Source organism: Palaemon carinicauda, chromosome 18 (genome assembly GCF_036898095.1).
Source record: "Palaemon carinicauda isolate YSFRI2023 chromosome 18, ASM3689809v2, whole genome shotgun sequence".
NCBI lineage: Eukaryota > Metazoa > Arthropoda > Malacostraca > Decapoda > Palaemonidae > Palaemon > Palaemon carinicauda.
Window position 1 is genome coordinate 70,602,039 of NC_090742.1, and position 18,911 is coordinate 70,620,949.

The 18,911-nt window shown below is 32.8% G+C and overlaps 1 protein-coding gene across 1 annotated transcript in view; it reads right to left on the bottom strand.

The window, feature by feature from the left end:
• Positions 1 to 18,911, bottom strand: part of shi (dynamin-1 shibire) — a 227,030-nt gene that overhangs the window by 12,823 nt on the left and 195,296 nt on the right. The window contains exon 22 of the mRNA XM_068392510.1: positions 18,612 to 18,800. Coding sequence (XP_068248611.1) covers positions 18,612 to 18,800 — 189 coding nt within the window. The remainder of the gene's footprint in view (positions 1 to 18,611; positions 18,801 to 18,911) is intronic.

Below are 18,911 nucleotides of genomic sequence, written 5' to 3' on the forward strand. Positions count from 1 at the left end.
ATGGGAGGTTTGGGAGAGCCTATAGGTCTAACTGTTGAGTCATCAGTAGCCATTGCCTGACCTCCTTTGGTCCTCGCTTGATGGAAAGGGGACTAGAGTGCTTTCATATGTACATAAGCAGTCTCTATGACATTGTCCTGTCCCGTATCTCTCGCATTCATGAGAAACCTTTAAACCTTTAATAGCACTTAGTACTGTGTGGTATTTAGTTATCCCCACTGACAGGTAATTAACTGACTAGTTTCATTACTTTCAAGTCGAGTTGTTTATGATTTAAAAAAAAAAAATAAATTTTAGACATTATGAGAGGCTGTTTTAACCATCAGCCATTTACCATAAATCTTTTATTTGCTTATGTGGCATTCCCTTTGCTGCTGTCCATTCATCAGATAGTTGTAGTCTTAATATGGTCTTATGTGCTTAGACCTTGACAAGATTTCATGAACTTACTGATCAATATCAAATATTGCATAAATCTTTTTTTCTTTATTTGGTAGTTGGTTTAATTACTTCATATATCTACAATGTTGTTGATAATGTTCCTATTTTGTCTATGAGTGGGCATAAGAAATGTTGTTTAATTACTTCATATATCTACAATGTTGCTGATGATGTTCCTATTATGTCTATGAGAGGGAATAAGAAATGTCCAAGTTATTATACAGGTCATGAACATTAAAGGATTTTGAGTTTGTTATTAAATACAAAAGTTTTTAAACAGGTATATAAATCAAGGTAATTTTTCCAATCCTAGCATGAGGCTACAATTGAAGGCTATATGAACCTGTTTTTTGGGCCACCCCCTGGGACTTAAGAGTAATTATAAAAATATTACTAGTCTTTAGAACTCAGTTTGTTGAGATCAGATTGAGCACTTGAAGCAGAACTTGTCCCAATTTATACTTTAACAACATTAGTTACTCAAATTCTGCAGTTGACAAGGAATACCATCTAACCTAAATGCCCTTCAGGGTTTTTAAAGATAAAAAATGAATGTATTCAATCTCGCACAGAGGAAGTTATCATCATCTTAAATTAGCTGAAAGTGGCAACCATGATAAAAGTAAAAAATCAGGGGTCAAGTTTAGTACTTGGGTGACAGCAGTCATTAATTGTTCCAGGATAAGTTGTAGATAAGTTTTGAAAGGTAAGAAACCCTAGGTAATTTTGCTAGCACCACTATTTGTTTATCTGCGAAATTTTTGTCAGACAATACAGTAGGTCATTTAAGGACCTATCAATGACAGATTTTCTTATTCAAACAATTTCAATTAGCTATAACAACAGTTATAATACCAACTGTGCCAACTAGATTGCTTGACCTCTCATTTTTATCACATTGATGGCAACCTGACCTCATGAAATCTATGCATTGGAAATTAAAAGGAAAAAGCCTGATTAAAAATTATTTGCAATTAAAATTTCTTAATATCTACAGCAAAATAGACAATGCAACCCTACCCTATATGAATGCATTTCATTTGCTTTACATACCATCCATCCCTTAAAAATTTGAGTTAACCTTTCAATACACTGGAAAAAATCCACAATGAACTTAAAAAAAATTACTGTTATATGATAAATGACTAATATTGATATAAATATTCTGATAACATAAATCTACGGAGAAAAAACATATAAGAGTGTCGTACAGAAAAAGTTGTGTATCTTTGCTCAGTGTATCATCACCATTTAAGTGATGCTGTTATGTACAGCATAAGGTTTTTAGCGAGATACAAGGGAATCTTAAATATCCATATCCCTTGACACACAAATGAAATTCTAATAAGATTTATTACATCTATACTGTAAAGCACTCATCTCGCCCAACGTTCATAATGCTTCTCTCTTGAAGCCTGGTTTCATATAGTATTGATGTTTACCCTAAAACTATAAATTTCCCATTACCTTTCCGTTCAACTAAGACAGTATTGAGACCATCGATTAATGGGAATAACTCAATTTGGGTACACCGTATATGCTTTGTCTTTTCGTCTCTTCGCCACAACTAAATCTCTATCCACTTGACATTACTAGCCAGTGGGGAGGAGGGTGGACATGTATATGAATATCAGGTGAGTACAAGTATGGAAACAATATCTAATTATTAAAATCAATTTATTTCTATGAAACTTCCTGATGTTCATAAAGCTGATTCTAACAAAAAGTTCGTCATTGACAGAAAGAGACAAGCAAAAGTCCTCAAAAAAAACCTATCTAGTATCCCAGACTCTGTTCTCACCCTAGTATAGCATTACAGCAACCAATCTTCACCAAATAAAGTGTTATGCCCAACCTCCAGATTCCCAAATATAACCCCCTTGTCAAACTATACTCTTAAATATTACGTAACCATTATGCAACCATTTAGCTCCCTCTGAAGCTTTTAAAAATGTATCTGAAATGGGTCTTTCCTTTTTCACAGGAACCATAGGATATTGCATACCATTAATATAGGTATATAGAGGTTGATCACGAGTACCTACTTCAGAGACCGGAGGAATATTGGGATCCAGTCTACCAGCTTGGTTATCTAAAGCTCTGGTAGTCAAAGAGCAGACTAGGATCATGGACAAGCAAGGGTTTTGCAATAAAAGAACCTGAACTAACTCCAAGGTGCAAAGATCATGTAGAGGCGGTTGACACCATCAGTGCTGTGCACCACTGACTACTGATGTACTAGAACTGAATAGCAAAACTTAAAAAATTGAACCTAGGATTCAAACCAGGTCAGGCTAGATTAGAATCCCTACCTCCCTGCCTATGCCAGAGGACTTACTGGTCGTCTTAGATTTAACAAAGTATAAATATGTAAAAAATCTTATGAAGCTCATTACTATCCAACCGCCAAAGCTCATTAACAACTATAGGGGTATATCATCCTCCTCCCCACTGCTATCAATTAGCCTAGTCTCAGCGATCCGTTGAGATACTATCGCTAAAGTTATGGATCCTTTGACTGGCCAGACAGTACTACATTGGATCCTTCTCTCTGGTTACAGCTCATTTTCCCTTTGCCTATATTTAAGAAAGATTGTCTCAATACTATAATGGAGGTCTAAGCCTATTGAAAGGAAAGAACAGAATATTTCTAGTTTTATGGAAAACCAATATAAAATCAGGTTTTGAGAGAAAGGCATTACAAACATTGGGATTTCGAGAGAGAAGCATTATGAACATCGGGGTTTCATAGAAATAAGATAAATAGTAATCTTAGGATATACTTTCAATAACAAATGCTACATCCCTACTTCCTAGCAACATCACATTCATCCCACAACATTTACAACACCCTTGTAGGATCACACATTCATCCCGTAACTAACAGTGTAATCAATGATAATCTTAGATGTGGAATTTTCTATAAAATTATCCTAATTAAACCACAAAAAAATGGGAATCTTCATTATTTTATATTTTCTACTTTCAAATACCTTTCTAACAGCACAAGTTCTAAAAGTGACATAACCAATACTTACATGTTATACCTGATTGGCTTATTTTTTAACATATTAAAATAATCTTTTTGAAAACAAATCTTCCTAAAAAAAACCATGTGCAATAATATAAGGGTTAAAAAACAGTCAATAATAGTAGAGTAATATGTTTAACAGAATTTGTGAACTAATCAGTAAGGCTTGAAATAGAAAGCACTATAGTAAATATGTTCCCTGCTTTGAACATTAATGACAAATATCTAAGTAAAACAAATTATAAAAATGAAGATTATCAAGTAATGTTTGTAAAATAGTTACCTGAAAGAAGAGTTTTAGTCAACAGTTTAAATATTGTTCTTACATATAGAGTAAATGCAGGATCATATCTCCTCTTATATTAAGCATATTATTCCCCTTAAGTTTACAATCTCTAACGACTCCATACATTTACATCAAGGTTGTTATATATCAATCATGCTGTATATAGTACTATACTGTACTGCATATCAATCATTGACTAATAATCATCACATGCAAATCCAGTTGTTTGAGGGAAAAAAAAATTGTTACTTCCTCAATGGTATCTGGGGACTTTGTATGTCCTCTTTATTTGGAAATGGACAGAAAAGTACAAAAAACATTTTAGAAATAATAGAAGGCACAATTAAGAACTATTCTCCAGTAAAGCTAATGAATACTTAAAAATAGTCCTTGAATGCCATTTCTATTTACTCAGTAATTATCAACTCTATACATTTTTTAAATAGTCAAAACTATTCTTTAGAAAACTCTCTATAACAAACTATAATGAACAACAATAGAAGATCAACATGAAAATGTAATGAGTATCAAAATATATTTTTCCTTATAATGCAGATGATTAATTCTTTTCCCTTTCAAAACAAAAATACTTTGATCGTTGTCTTTCCGCCTCAAACTAGTGAACAGTCTTTCCTGCATTTTAAAAACTTGTGGTAGCCATATTATAAATATGGATACATAATTGAATGAATAATTAGTTAAAACATGAAATTTTCTCCGAAACTTTTCCCTAAAAATTTAAAGTTCTTTGAAGCACATACATTATTTGTATTGTCATTAAAAATAAACAATCATTATTTTTTTTCCTACTGTATTGCCAAGAAAAGAACATAATAAGTTTTAAAACAGAAACAAATTGCTATTATTCAATGTGATGCTCCTTGCTTTAAACAGAAACCACATTGTGACTCATTGACCATATATTTCCCATTGAACATGTATTCCTCAATATGTTGTATGATAACTTTTATTTGAGGGTTATATTTATGTAATGTAAAAGTGCTGCATTGATATTTGGTGTAATCTATAAAAAATTGCATACTAAAACCAGCATTCGCATCTGTCTGAAATCACTTCTATTTGATCAACATTACCATCACATAAATTAAGCTAGCTACAGAGGGGGAAGAATGGGTGCTAGATTTATCAAGAGCAATATGAGAAGAGAAAATGATGCCTAAAAACAGGGAAGAGAGTCTAATGGTACCTATATTTAAGCAGAAAGATCATGTCATTGAATGTGGTAACTACAGGGGAATTAAACTAACAGACCATCGTTTGAAAGTTTTTGAGAGAATACTAGATGAGAGATTGGGAAACAGCAGTATGGATATGTGGGGTAGATTGACTGTGGATGCCATTCTTATGGTAAGGTGGCTACAGGAATAGAGGCTAGAGGGAAACCAGAAGCTTTTTTTGTGCTTTTGTAGATCTAGAAAGGCTTATGATAAAATACCAAAATTGAGAAAGAATTAGGTCCCAGAGAAGTTGGTTAGCACTGTTAAAATGGTGTACAAAAGAACAAGGACAAAAGTAATAACAGCAGTTAGGTACACAAAAACCTTTAATGTTAGTGTTGGTCCATACCAGAGATCAGCATTAAGCCTGTTTTTATTTGTTCCGGTTATGGATGTCTTAAGGGAAGAGATCAGAAATGAAGAGTTGTGGGAGTTGCTATATGCAAATGATTCAGTGATTACTATTGAAACTTAGACTTACAGAGAGACTTTGTAGAGGGATGGCTTGAGGGTAAATGTGGATAAACTGAGGTTATGGCAATTAGTAGGGAAGGTAGAGGCAGGATAGCCATGAATGAAAGCAGAGGTTTGGTTATAAAACAGGTGGAACAAGTTATATACTTGGGATCTACTATAAGTAAGGAGGGAAGATGTAAAAGTTAAGTTGAAAATAGGATAAAAACAGTCCGGGGCAGGCGGTATGTGATATGAAATGCTAATCAAGCTAAAAGTCAAGATCTATTAGCAGTTATAAGACCAGTGTTAATGTATGAATTGGAAATGTGGACTCAAAGATGAAGAGGAAGTAAAGCCTGAGATAAAATGTGATAATGTCCAGGTGGATTATGGGAATATCACTGCTTCAAAGATTAGAAAATGATAAAATAAAAAGAATGGCAGGTGTATTAAAAGATTACCGAGGTGATAAGTTTGTCATGATTGAGATGGTGTGACACGTGCTGAAAGTGAAAGGTGAGGAGGGAGTGAAAAGAGCTTGGGAGGAACCTGTGAGATCAAGAGGGAGGCAGAGAATTATATGGCAAGAGAAGAGGTCCAGTAGATAATTTAGTATTACTTTCAGAATGATGAATAATACAAATATTTTAATGTACTGTACTATAATTCTCTAACTACTTACATTATTACAGAATGAAATCTGTAGAACAATTAAAAAGCCATCATTGAAAGCTTGAGAATATTATTTTTGGAACTTGAACAAACATCTATGCAATTCCTTTATCACATAACCAAATGCAACACGACATTGATGCATTCATGGCGTTGGGTAAATCTTAGAACAATCCAACTCAAAAGTAAACTTCCTCCAGAATGCAGGAGCTTTCTTAACACAATAAGCAGCATTTTGAATGAAAATTTGTATTGCAAGGACTTCCATTGTAAGTATCTAAATCTCAGTTTAATACATCTCTAAATAATAATTCCTATTGCTAGTTAAAGGCAGTGCTGCACTTTATAGCTAAATATATGCACTTGAGCCTACTTTCAATATAATTAAAATGAAGTTTTATCTATTATGAATAACTATCAAGTATACATAAATGGTTCATCACTAAGACCTTCGACAAGTCAATGACTACCAAGGGTAGAAGAGACTCTTTAGCTATGGTAAGCAGCTCTTCTAGGAGAAGGACACTCCAAAATCAAACCATTGTTCTCTAGTCTTGGATAGTGCCATAGCCTCTGTACCATTGGCTACTTTCCTTTTGGTTAGGGTAGAATAGAGACTTTAGCTATGGTAAGCAGCTCTTCTAGGAGAACACCACTCCAAAATCAAACCATTGTTCTCTAGTCTTGGATAGTGCCATAGCCTCTGTACCATGGTCTTCCACTGTCTTGGGTTAGAGTTCTCTTGCTTGAGGGTACACTTGGGGGCACTATTCTATCTAATTTCTCTTCCTCTTGTTTTGTTAATGTTTTTATAGTTTATATAGGAAATATTCATTTTAATGTTGTTACTGTTCTTAATATTTTATTTTTCCTTGTTTCCTTTCCTCACTGGGCTATTTTCCCTGTTGGGGCCCCTGGGCTTATAGCATCTTGCTTTTCCAACTAGGGTTGTAGCTTAGCAAATAATAATAATAATAATATGTTTAAGCTTTTTTCACTAAGGAAAAAATAAGACTAAAACTAATCGATGGAAGTACTTTATTGCACTTACAATTGCATATTCATTACTTTACCTATAAGATCGAAATTGACTTTTAAAAAATATTCTCATTTCCTCTACCACTTAACCTACAATTTTGGGTTGGGGAATATTTTTTCCAAGTACTGTAGTGTTCAATAAAATAGACCACATGTAGCTCTATCAAAAAGCTTGTCTTTGTAAGTGTTGCATCATGACTGTCGGGAAACAACTACAAAGCAGTATAACGGATGCATTCAACAAATGACTTGTTTTAACCCCCATGAGATTAATGGGGTGGTACACAACCTCTTATGGTTTGGCAATAATACATATAATGATGATGATGATTATGATGATGATGATGAATATGGCATCCCCATGTGATGATGATCAATGTTACATCTTGAGAACTTTAAAGGAATTTTAAAGTATCAATTGTTAATAATTCTTCAACTTGAGACTAGAAAATTATCTTGCTCACCAAACCTCCAGCCTCCAATTAAACTGAATCCTATCTAGATAGAAAGGCATAATTTACAAAACAAATCTGCATTCTCTACAGTACTTTAGTACTAAACTATCACTACAACAATACCTATAAAACCATTTCCCATTTCCTTTTTGCTATATTTCAATCAGTATTTTTTTTCAGGCACTTTTTACTTGAATTCTTATCTGATCTGGCTGTTCCTCTCTACTATTTTCCCACAATTTCCTGGCCCTTACACCAAGTAATTTATGTCCAGCTATTATCACATCTACCAATTATCTGATTAACTATTCCTCATCCTTTCTCATCAAATGAGCACACCTATTAAATACAGTAATCCCTTGGCAATTGTGGGGGTTCCATTCCAAGAGGTCCCAGCAGCTAAAGAATTGTGAAGTCGATACAGAAATCAAAGGTACGGCATATTTTTTTCCATAATTTTTAATCTTAAATATTTTTCTATTATCTTTATAATTCAAGTTTTAAAAAGTGCGCCTAGCAATTAAAACACATTTTTAAGCTAAAAATTTAATTTACTGTAGACATCCTTATGCATACTGTACGTGAATTAAAGGATTATCATTTAAGCAATCAATGTATATACAGCTTATCCATTGGCCAAACAATGTATATTTATCTGAGGTAAAAAAGTATGGAAGTATCTAAATTGAACAGTATTCTGATAAAACTCACGTTTCACTGAACTATCCAATAATAATGATTGTAATATTCATATACTGTATTAGTACTGTATTGAGACATAAAAACAGGAATATACATCTTGTCCATTGTTTACGCTTACAAGATGATCAAGGCTACTGACGATGCTTTCCAAATCGGCTAATTAGGGAAAAGTACAGAAGCATTTTTTCTTTCTTACTAAAAGAGAATTATCACTTGAATTACTATTTTTATTTTACCATGTAAAAGTATATAGTTTTTAGTAATAATAATAAAAAAGAAAAAAAATAAAAGTATATAGTTTTTAGTTAAAAAAAAAAAAAAAAGACAGAAAGAAATTACTTCAGATTTCATTTACTGTCTATTTTAATAGTGTATCAAAGTTTATGGGTGTTTCATCACTGTAGCTGATGCACACTAGGTTTTTAAAGTCTTTAGCTTTGCGATGCTTAATTACAATATCTAGGAAACCCTTTGCTTAATTACAAAACCTAGGAAACTCTTGACTTTCCTTTCATTCTTTAGGTAGTTTTTGTGCATTTTAATTCATCTTTTCATTAATTGAAAAAGGTATCATGTTAGATCAGTCGTATTCTACTTACCGTTACTTGTAATAACTACGGTATTTGTTTACAATCATGCAAAAGTTGAAAGCCAAGCAAAAAGGGTTATTGTTATCTGAATTGATTGTTCATAGCATAACAGCGGTTTTTCATCCAGTCGTTTACAGCCATATACATTACTAACAATACTTTTATACCCCAACTTGTGAGATAAATGAATGAATATATTCATTCATTCATTCATTTATCTCACAAGTTGGGGTAAAGAGGTGGAGGGAGAAAAAGCTTTGTTTATCATGATTTTGTCTCAAAAAAAGGAACTTCCTTAGACAGGTTTTCAAATATGTTCAACTCCCAAATGACTGGCTCTCGGGCTCCTTTTGGCAAATTACCTCCTGAGGTTTTCAACATTTTGCAACTTTCCAAGAACCCTCAACCTCATCAGATGTTGGTTCTATATTGCCCTGTTTGTTATGCCAACATACTAAAGTGTGTATTTATTCTCTAATTCCTATGAATTTCAAAACATAATAAACAAAGTAATGATGAACATAACTCGATACTACTCCAGCAGTCTTTTTTACCCAGTTATTTCGCAACCTTTCACTTTATGTATCTTTACCCAATTTATGACTGGCCAAAGCACATATTTCATGATCCTTTGTTTGTTAGCTCACTTTCTTAACATTTTAAATTTACAGCCAAAAAGCTTTCTCTTATATACTGCAAAAAGCAGAGTCATTTAGTCTATGATTTATATATTATAAACTTTATCAATAATACGACTGAGTACTTGGCTTTTAGAAACAGGTAAACTTACCATGGGGGTTCTAATATTCTTCTAAAAAGTAAAAACTGTTCACTAATGTCCTAGCATCTAGTCCAACATTCTGCTAATTCTTTGTCTTTACTGTATTATCTTATCACATTTGCACTTTTGTCATTCAATTTACAAATATTAGATGATGTCATAAAAAAAACCTCTGTATTCTTATTCTTATATCCTTTGAGCCTTCTTTGGCATTTATTCTTTTCACTGCCAGACACTTATCACATTCTAATGTTGGTAATATTTTTTTCATGTATATGTTTATCATCATGTTCAGGTATTGTGTGTCCTCTTTCTTTTGTCTGTAACCTTGTTTTAATCACTCAATTGGTGCTCCAATTGTCTCAATTCTATCTCCTAATTGTAGATCTGGGGTTTCTGAATCTCTAATATTAATCTAGCTAAAATTAGTGCATGCTAAAAATTATGGGGCAAGAAGTTGAACATAATTCAAAGTATAATTTTAAGTAGGTGGAGTACAGTGGCTCTGCAACATCTAGGTCTCTGCATTAATAATTTTTCTTTAACTATATACAACCCCTTTAAAATTTTAGGTGTTATTATTATAAATTTACTTCTGAGGAAACACAATTGGCCTGTTTGTTCTTCAACTGGCCCAAAGAAGGGTTTATCAAGTGTCTTTTCAAGATTTCCACTTATCAATCTATTCTGAAGAAATGTTTTAATTCCTTCAATCTGCCTTATTTCCAGTATTGTACTGTCTGGTCTACAGCTGCTGAATCTCATCTTAATTTTTTGGATGAAAACTTGCTGTCTATTAAATCTCTTATTCCTGATCTAGATATTGATCTCTGACACTGTCGTTCACTTGGTTCTTTATGCATTTTGCGTAAGACTTTTCATAATTCAGACCATCCTTTGCAAATGGATAATCCCAGACTGTACCATCCCATAAAAAGTATAATGTATGCAGTTAATTCTAACAGTCTTGCCTTCTCCATCATACGGCTTTATACTGCACAGAATTCTATAAGTTTTATTCTTACGGTGACCACATTGTGAAATTAATTTCCTAATCAGGCCGTTAAATCAGTGGAACTTCAGAAGTTCAAATTTTCAGCGAATGTTAAGTTAAAAAGGCTGACATGTCTCTCCTCATAGTTTATATGACAAGATCTATTTTAACATTGTTACTACTGTAATCTAAAGATATTTTATATTCATTATTTGTGACCTTATAATTAATGTGGACCGGCAGGGGTCACTTGCCTTAATTAGATGGGCACTGCACATCACAAGGAACTGGCTATCCTTTGATAAATTTAGACAATGAATCCTCAAGGCCCTTTGCGTCAATAGGCGTAGGAGGAGATGACCATGATGATTTGTTACTTCTTATGTTTATTTATCTCTTTTCCTCACCAACTGTTTTTCCTTGTTGGAGCCCTTAGGCTTACAGCTTCTTGCTTTTCCAACTAGGGTTGTAGCTTAGCTAGTATAAATAATAATAATGAATTACTATACTGTTCTTATTGGTGTTGCAATTCTACAACTTCAAGCATAGAATAAGAAAGGATTGAAAATATCAATGATATCAATAACCCAACTTGCTTTTTCTAAGGTCTATAGTGGGTTATAAAATTACCTATTTGCTTTATATGGAATGACAGTAACGTTTATTTTTTGGCCGTCAAAAATTAAATATTTTAAATTACTCTTTCCTATATTATAAGCTCTAAAAATAACCCTAAAAAACTTTCAAGTACATGAGTTTGTAACTCAAATAATCATTTATAAAAATTTCATTGTCTTATTATCAAGGCTGTTCACAAACGGAAGTTTTTTATTAGCTTTTGCAAAACATGCTCAAACCTTATCATAAACTTCCTAATACAAAGTCAGTCTCTCATAAATAGAAAAATAAAAACACCATATACTTGGCTGCTGTTGACCATTATCAAGCAGAAACAGAGTATTGTATACTGGCATCCTATTAAACTCTCTCTCGCTCTCTATATTTTTTTTTTTTTTACTTTTTTCCACGTTTAAGGGACACGCCTTCTCCACCAACACTGGTCCAGACAGAAGAGCGTCCTTGCATCACTTCTGGTTGAACGATAAAGAATTACATAAAGAGACTAGAAAATTTTATAGGAAAACTTGATTTCATCCATTATAAGAAACTATTAGTATACAGGAAAAAAAAAATATTAAGGCAAGATATATATCCACGTATAAGTCAAAAGAATTATTTACAATTTTCACATTATCAGTGTGCTGTAAATCCCAAATGAGAGAGAGAGAGCCAGAGATTCTAAAATACCTTGAAAGATTACTCTTAGATAGATCTATATTTTGGAAGGCTAAAAGCTATAGGATTTACCACCAGTGAATAGAAGAAATAAAAGGAACTCCCAACAAACCATATAGTTTGCTGTATTTCAGAGAGCAATTAACCTTCTGATGGTAATTTTTAAAAATTTCCTATCACCTACTGTATATGAAAAAAATTTAGTTCCTAATAACTACATAAAAATTCATCTTTTATCAAGATTCACAGAAGTTATTTCATTACAAATTTGTTTATCCACACATTAAGACTTGTTATTTCCATTGCCTTTTCCTCATGTGCTCTTTGAATCTTTTTAAATACAGTTCAAACTTGCAGTTTGTAAGAAGTTCCAGTGAAATGAATAAGTGATAAGATCACTCTCATGCTTGCATGGAGACTTGAAATTCATTGTTGTACAATTTTTAAAACAGAAAGGAACTTCCAGTAAACAACCCTACCATAACAGAGTGCAACTTTACCCAACATGCTCTATGCTTTTATTGGTTACAAATAGAATTGATTTCAGATTGCTCAACCCAGAAGTCTGTCGTCATGGATTAGTATTTTGTAGCTATTAACCCTCTTTGAATCCAATAACCCACACTTCGTGTACAGTAACCCTTAGTGCTAATGCAATTTTCAGTTTCTATCTTTATTCCTTTGTCAGTTATGCTACAAAATGTCACAACAAGAGGTCACAACTCCCTAACCAAATGCTGTGAGCCTGACAGCAATTTTGTTCTGGCCACGATCACCAGAGGATTAATTGCAAAGTATTCTAAAATCTGAACAGTTATAATCATTCCATGAGTGTTTCAAAGTTATTAAAAAAAAATATCTCGGTATGCTGATAAGAATAATACCCTATAACTTGAAACTGAGAATTATATGATTAGCCCTTTGATATTCTAACAACATTGTGTAAAAAATAAAACCAACAAACTTAAAAAGTAATATTGAGACTTCTAAAACTCGCATATTAAACCTTATGTATACAGTAATTAAATACCTCATATGGAAGGAGATTTACTGCACTAAATGCTTTAAGGAATTTATAAGTACTGTATTAAGCTTTTAGAATACTTATTTGGGAAGGTGTAGAAATTTCTGTTCTCAGCTAATCTTAAAAGTGCCACTTATTCCGCTAAAATTCTATAAGAGTAGAATAAGTTTGCCGGGAATTACTGTTAAAGGCATTGTTTTCTAAATTTTCAAGACACTTTAATAAAGTGTTAAGAGACTACTGAAAAAAAAATAGTAAAACTTTACTAAACCACCATTTCATCACAAAGAAAAAAACTAACTGAGGCTCCAAGTATTTTTAACCTCCAAAAGAGTACGCAAGAACTTTGTTCTATGATGTTTCGAATGACCCCCAAAGAATCTCAAGTGGTTAACATATACTTGCAGTTGGTACATACATCAAGCTTTAAATGAATTAACGTAAGAAAAATGCTGAACCATCACAAACAATATCTAGCCCTTTATAAGCTGGCTAACTGACCAATTTCCTTTAAATGTTAACAAAATGCTGCAAATTGAGACCTAAGTGAAAATTTGATTGGCCCAAAGCCTTTTAAGGACATGTCATAAGGCACATCAGCTCAACAATAGGTTCTTAACTAACAATTTTCTTCGGTTGTACTAGTACTATGAATCACTACAAAAGTGCAATTTAGCCATTTTTTTCAGGAAATGCTCGTTTAAAATTTTCCCTTGATTTTCATTGATAATGACAGTAATATTCCAGAAATTTCCTTTAAAGTTCTCTCCAATAAAATGACAATCATTGATCTTCATTATTTCTTACATAACCTAGTTCAGTGAAGAAGTTTACTTATGGAAAATATCTGACATGCAACCAAGAACTTATAGTACTATAGTTCAATACTGCATCTATGTCTTCTTCCACAGGGTATTGCTGTATTGAATGTTTCATGTAAGTCTTACCTTTCTAGTCACATACATATAAAACTATGACATAAAACCACTATGCTTGAAAATCAAGTGTATAAATTTTAAATCTAACTTTTATTGGTTAAAATAAAGTTGTGCCTATACTCCCTTGATGTTCTTAGTGCGCCCCTCTCAAATGTGTTTAAATTATGTCTACCCTAAAACTGTAAATTCTCTGTTTTGTTTCCTTTCAAAAACTAGAATAAACAAACATTCTTTATTTCATATTGCTTTCATCTCTAGAAGCTTGGAATGCCAACGTTACTTTTCAAATTATGAAATTTCCTGTTTTCCTTCCAATATGCTAATGCCTCTAGTAAAGAAAATTAGACTTATCACAGTCTAATAACGACAACATGCTGCGCATTATCAGCATCATTTCCTCTATAAACAAGAATCCTAACCTTCAGATTTCCCCTGAATAAAAGTAACCTTCTTTCACAGTTTGAAGTTAAATCTGACCATGAAACATACTTTTGAGAAATGAACAGTGAGGTATATGTATTCCTCACAAGATTCTCTAAAATAATAATAAATAAAATAATCTACAGCACTAGAAACAAAGAGAATACTTGTCATAATCACCTAAAACCACATTTATGCCCAACAGGGCAGCAATTGCTAAAAAAATCCAGATATGATGTCTTAAAACCACTAAAATAAGAACACTGTAAAAGCAAGAAAAATTATTACATTTGGAGGTACGGAGCAAACGTGTTTGTAGTTCCATGCTGATTATCAGATTGAAAGAAGCGTTACATGCGCAGCATGTCATTGTTAGACTGGGAAGTCTCATGGCTTAACTAGAGATATTAATATACTGGAAGGACGACAAGGAAATCCCTTGATTTTAGAAATAATGTCAATATTTCAAGCTTCCAGAGATGAAATCAGGGGAGCTTTTATAGAAATAATGCCTCCCCTCTAGTTAAGTATAAAGTTAATCTGGAAGCTGATGGTAATTATCTAGGTCCGAGTACATCATGGTTCCTTTGTCTTTTCAGTCTCTAAGGGGAAACCAGATCATTAGCCTCTTGACATCACTAGTCAGCAGTAGGGAGGGTTGTATAATATTAAACGTGCTTACTTTCCCATTTTAGTATGGGGGTAATAACGGTTGAGTTCTTTTTGAAGGATGTAAGGGACAAATTTTATTACTAAATTCTGTTTATTTCTATGAAACTCCAGAGGTGTTCATACTGTAGACTCTCGCACTCTGACAGAGGTAGAATAGTGATGGCAAACCGTAAGAAAGTAATAACCTATACTAATAAACTATCAATTATGTGAGACTTTTACTTCAAAGGTAACCATCTATAAACAAATAGAAACTCGTAATCACTCGAGATTCCAAACTAGGATCCCATCATATCACCACCATCAACTTTTTAAAACTTTATACTGTGCTTATAATAATGATTAACTTCTTGAACTTTCTCATCAAGAAAATCAACAAAATAACTTGAACCAACTATAAGGAGACAGTATTAAATAATAAATTCTTATTTATAATATATCCCCAGAGTTACCACAGACACTAATGTCCGGTGAATTTCTAGGAGAAAAAAACAGGTTTCTCTTAGATAATACCTTAAGAAAATAGGATGGACACCACTCAGCCACTGCCAAATATTCTTTTCACGAAGATTTTTGTAGAAATACAGCAAGATACCTGCACTAACGCTTTATGAAATGAACCTTAAAGTCCTTCATCTGATGTGTATCAATAAACCATTAAATAGAAACAACCCGGTATTTAGGAAAGATACCAGCTTGAAATCCTAAATTCATAAACCAAATGGGATATTTTGCTCTAATATTTCAGTATTGCCTAAATAAAAACTCAACAGCTCTTACAATGACAAAGATATTAGCTTTCTAATGTATCACTGCCTTTCCTTAAAAAAAACTCGAATGCAAGAAAATTGAGGCTAACATTGGCCTTAAAATAATAACTTACTCTGAAGGTAGGCAGAGATAAAGCCATTTTTCCATTTCAAAACCTAACCGACATTATAGGAAAAATTCTGCAGCCCATTAATGAATTTAGCTGATGCTAATAAAGTAAATTTTTCAAGCTAAAATTTAAAGTACTTTAGCTGTGAAATCATCCAAAGAAAAATCTTCCAAAAGTTCACACAGAGAACCTTTTAAAACATAACATTACATTCATATTCCACTTACTTGTTCTGACAACCATAAGATTTTCGATAATAAAAAAAAAAAAAAAACTGAATAAAATCTCAATAATACCTGAAGAGGCAAGTCTAAGCTTAGACATTTGAGTATGGTATTAATATGTACCTCTAATTCTTTATAACGTCAATAGACAATTTCCTTTTACACATGGGATTAACCCAGTATCTGTGCACCATACACCATCACAGCCATAATAGAAGACACTTGTTCCGTACTCTTTCCAGATAATTTACAAAATCTGCATTATTTAGAAATTCATTAGCAAAAGTTTGGTTTCAAGAATTTAGTGAAGATACTGGTGACCTACAAAATAACCACTACTATAAAACTGCAAGAGAATTTCAGTTATACTCCCAGCTTTATCAAACAGTTTTTAAAGTCAACAATTTAAGCAACCTGTGATCAAAAACTTCTGTTGCATTAATAATGGGTTCAAGAGAACTAGCTAGATCTGAGACCAATATCAATGTTAGGCACTCAATAGATCTAAATTTAAAAATATGTTTTTGGGGAATTTCTATCCTATTTCAGATCAATTTAATCCCTCTCCCATGAACCCTACTGACTGGCACACTAGAACCATTAGGCAAAATTTGAAGGAGTTAGCCTGAGGTTCAAAACAGGGTAGGTTTTGCAAGAAGCACTGCCTTGCCAGAAGTCTTAAAGGCCTTCTCGGATACACAAACAAAGTTTAAGTAGTAAAAGCATATGTTATTCACTATTATTAGCCCAAGAAAGCTCAGAAATAGCTTGAGTGGCATTTCAACATCTAATGTAATCAATTAGCTTAGTCTTCTCTGGATTTCCCTCCGGAACCAAACATTAATTTACTTATAAGTTTTCATAAATAAGAGTGGTTAGCTATCAGCTAAACATAAATTTTAAGATGAACTGTTATAATAAATGTAAAAACTCTTAAAAAAAGAGCTGCAAAGAAAAGGAAGCTATGACATACCCACGCCTAGTTTTGCCATTAACCTCCAGATTGACTCGATACTTAACTAAAGGGGACGCAGTTAGCCGAGTAAGAAAATGGGAAATTTTTCATTTTAGGGTACACATCAACATTTAGTTCAGAGAGAGAGAGAGAGAGCTAATATGAACATCACAGGAGTTTTAGAGGATAATAAAGAACAATATACCACTTACAAAGCCAACCCACAAGCATTGAAGTTACTTTTCCTGAAAGTATACTTAGTAAAGCAACAATATTAGGAAATTCTTATTACTACTTGTCCTTGGTATATAAATGTATGGAGTTCACGAGAGTATAAAGTGATGCCTTTATAAAAAAAAGAATGAAATAGGCATATACAAACAAACAGTTTATGTATATTTCAAGATACTAAAATGGTATTAATTTATTATTATAACCTCCCTCATTCAGCCTTACTAAATAATTCCCTTATTCCACAAGGCAAAGCAAGGAAAGAATAAAGCTTGAATAAAATTGAAGAAAAAAGAAGCAAACAAAGTATTAAAGTGGTGTAATTAGACGCAGATTTAAGCTAATGATAAAACTAATTTTGAAGTTTAGATTTTAACTTAATTTTTTTACTTTCAGCATAACCTTGGATCACTCAGACATATGGAAAGCACACATTATATAAATTCTTGACATACTGCTCCTTTACAAGTTTTGCCCCCCCCAAAAAATTCTACAATTTATCTATTCCCATACTAAACTAAAGCTTGAAGGTTAGTATGTGAAAAGTAACTGTTCTTTTCATTGAAAATGATCAAAGAAAAGCTACCTCATTTTTAATTAAAGTACTGTACAGCTCAAAGCAACCCAAAGAAAATGAGTCTATAGATCAAGAAAGTTTCAATAAATGTAAAGTCGATACGGTACAGATAAAATGATTTTCCAGCTCGTCAAAATAAATTCTTTACTATGAAAAGATAAAATATCTACCTTTGAATTCAAGCGATAAATACCAGACATATTTCAAATCAGATGTCCGAGTTCTCCACTGATTAAGCATAAACGTAGTAATAAAATGCATACAAATTGTTTAAGCATTATCATTGCTTTAAGTTAAAGTGTTAGTGGAAAATTACAAGGCTAAGAAGTCATAATACTAATTTCTTATCATATTCAAAGCAGTTAGGTATATAATATTCAGTAAAAACATCAGCCCTTATTATTGCTTTACTGACAGAGCAGCAACTTTAAGAAAATTAATTCGGAAGATAATTTACTAATGACAATATCACACATAAGAGAAACTTAGTTTGAGAACTTTAGTAATTTAACAGTTAACTTCAATAGGACAATAACAAAACTACTATTTACTAAAAGTCAAAAGCTTCTTCTTTCTTTGAACAGCTGCATATTTTCTACAGGCAAATGCTCATCAAAAGAAATACCAAGAAATGTAAACCAATTTCCAAACCATGCAAATAAACCCCAGAAGCTTTGAAAACTAAAAACAAAATTCTGTTGTTGACTTACGATGGGATGAGTGGAGGAGGTAGACCACCTGCATTACCCTGCCGGGAGGGAGGAGCAGGCGTAGGCCTTGATGGAATGGCAGGAGCTGGACGTCCTCCTCCTGGTACAGGAGGTGGAGCTCTCGATACATTTGCTGATATGGGTTTTCTCATACTACCCCCTGGTGACGGAGGACCACTTTGGCCAATTCTGGAAGGTTAAGAAAGACATTTACCAAACAAAGCTTTACTTTGATTACTAAATCAGTCGAATGTGAATTTATATCTATGATTAAGCAAGATATTATAAAGATATGACAAA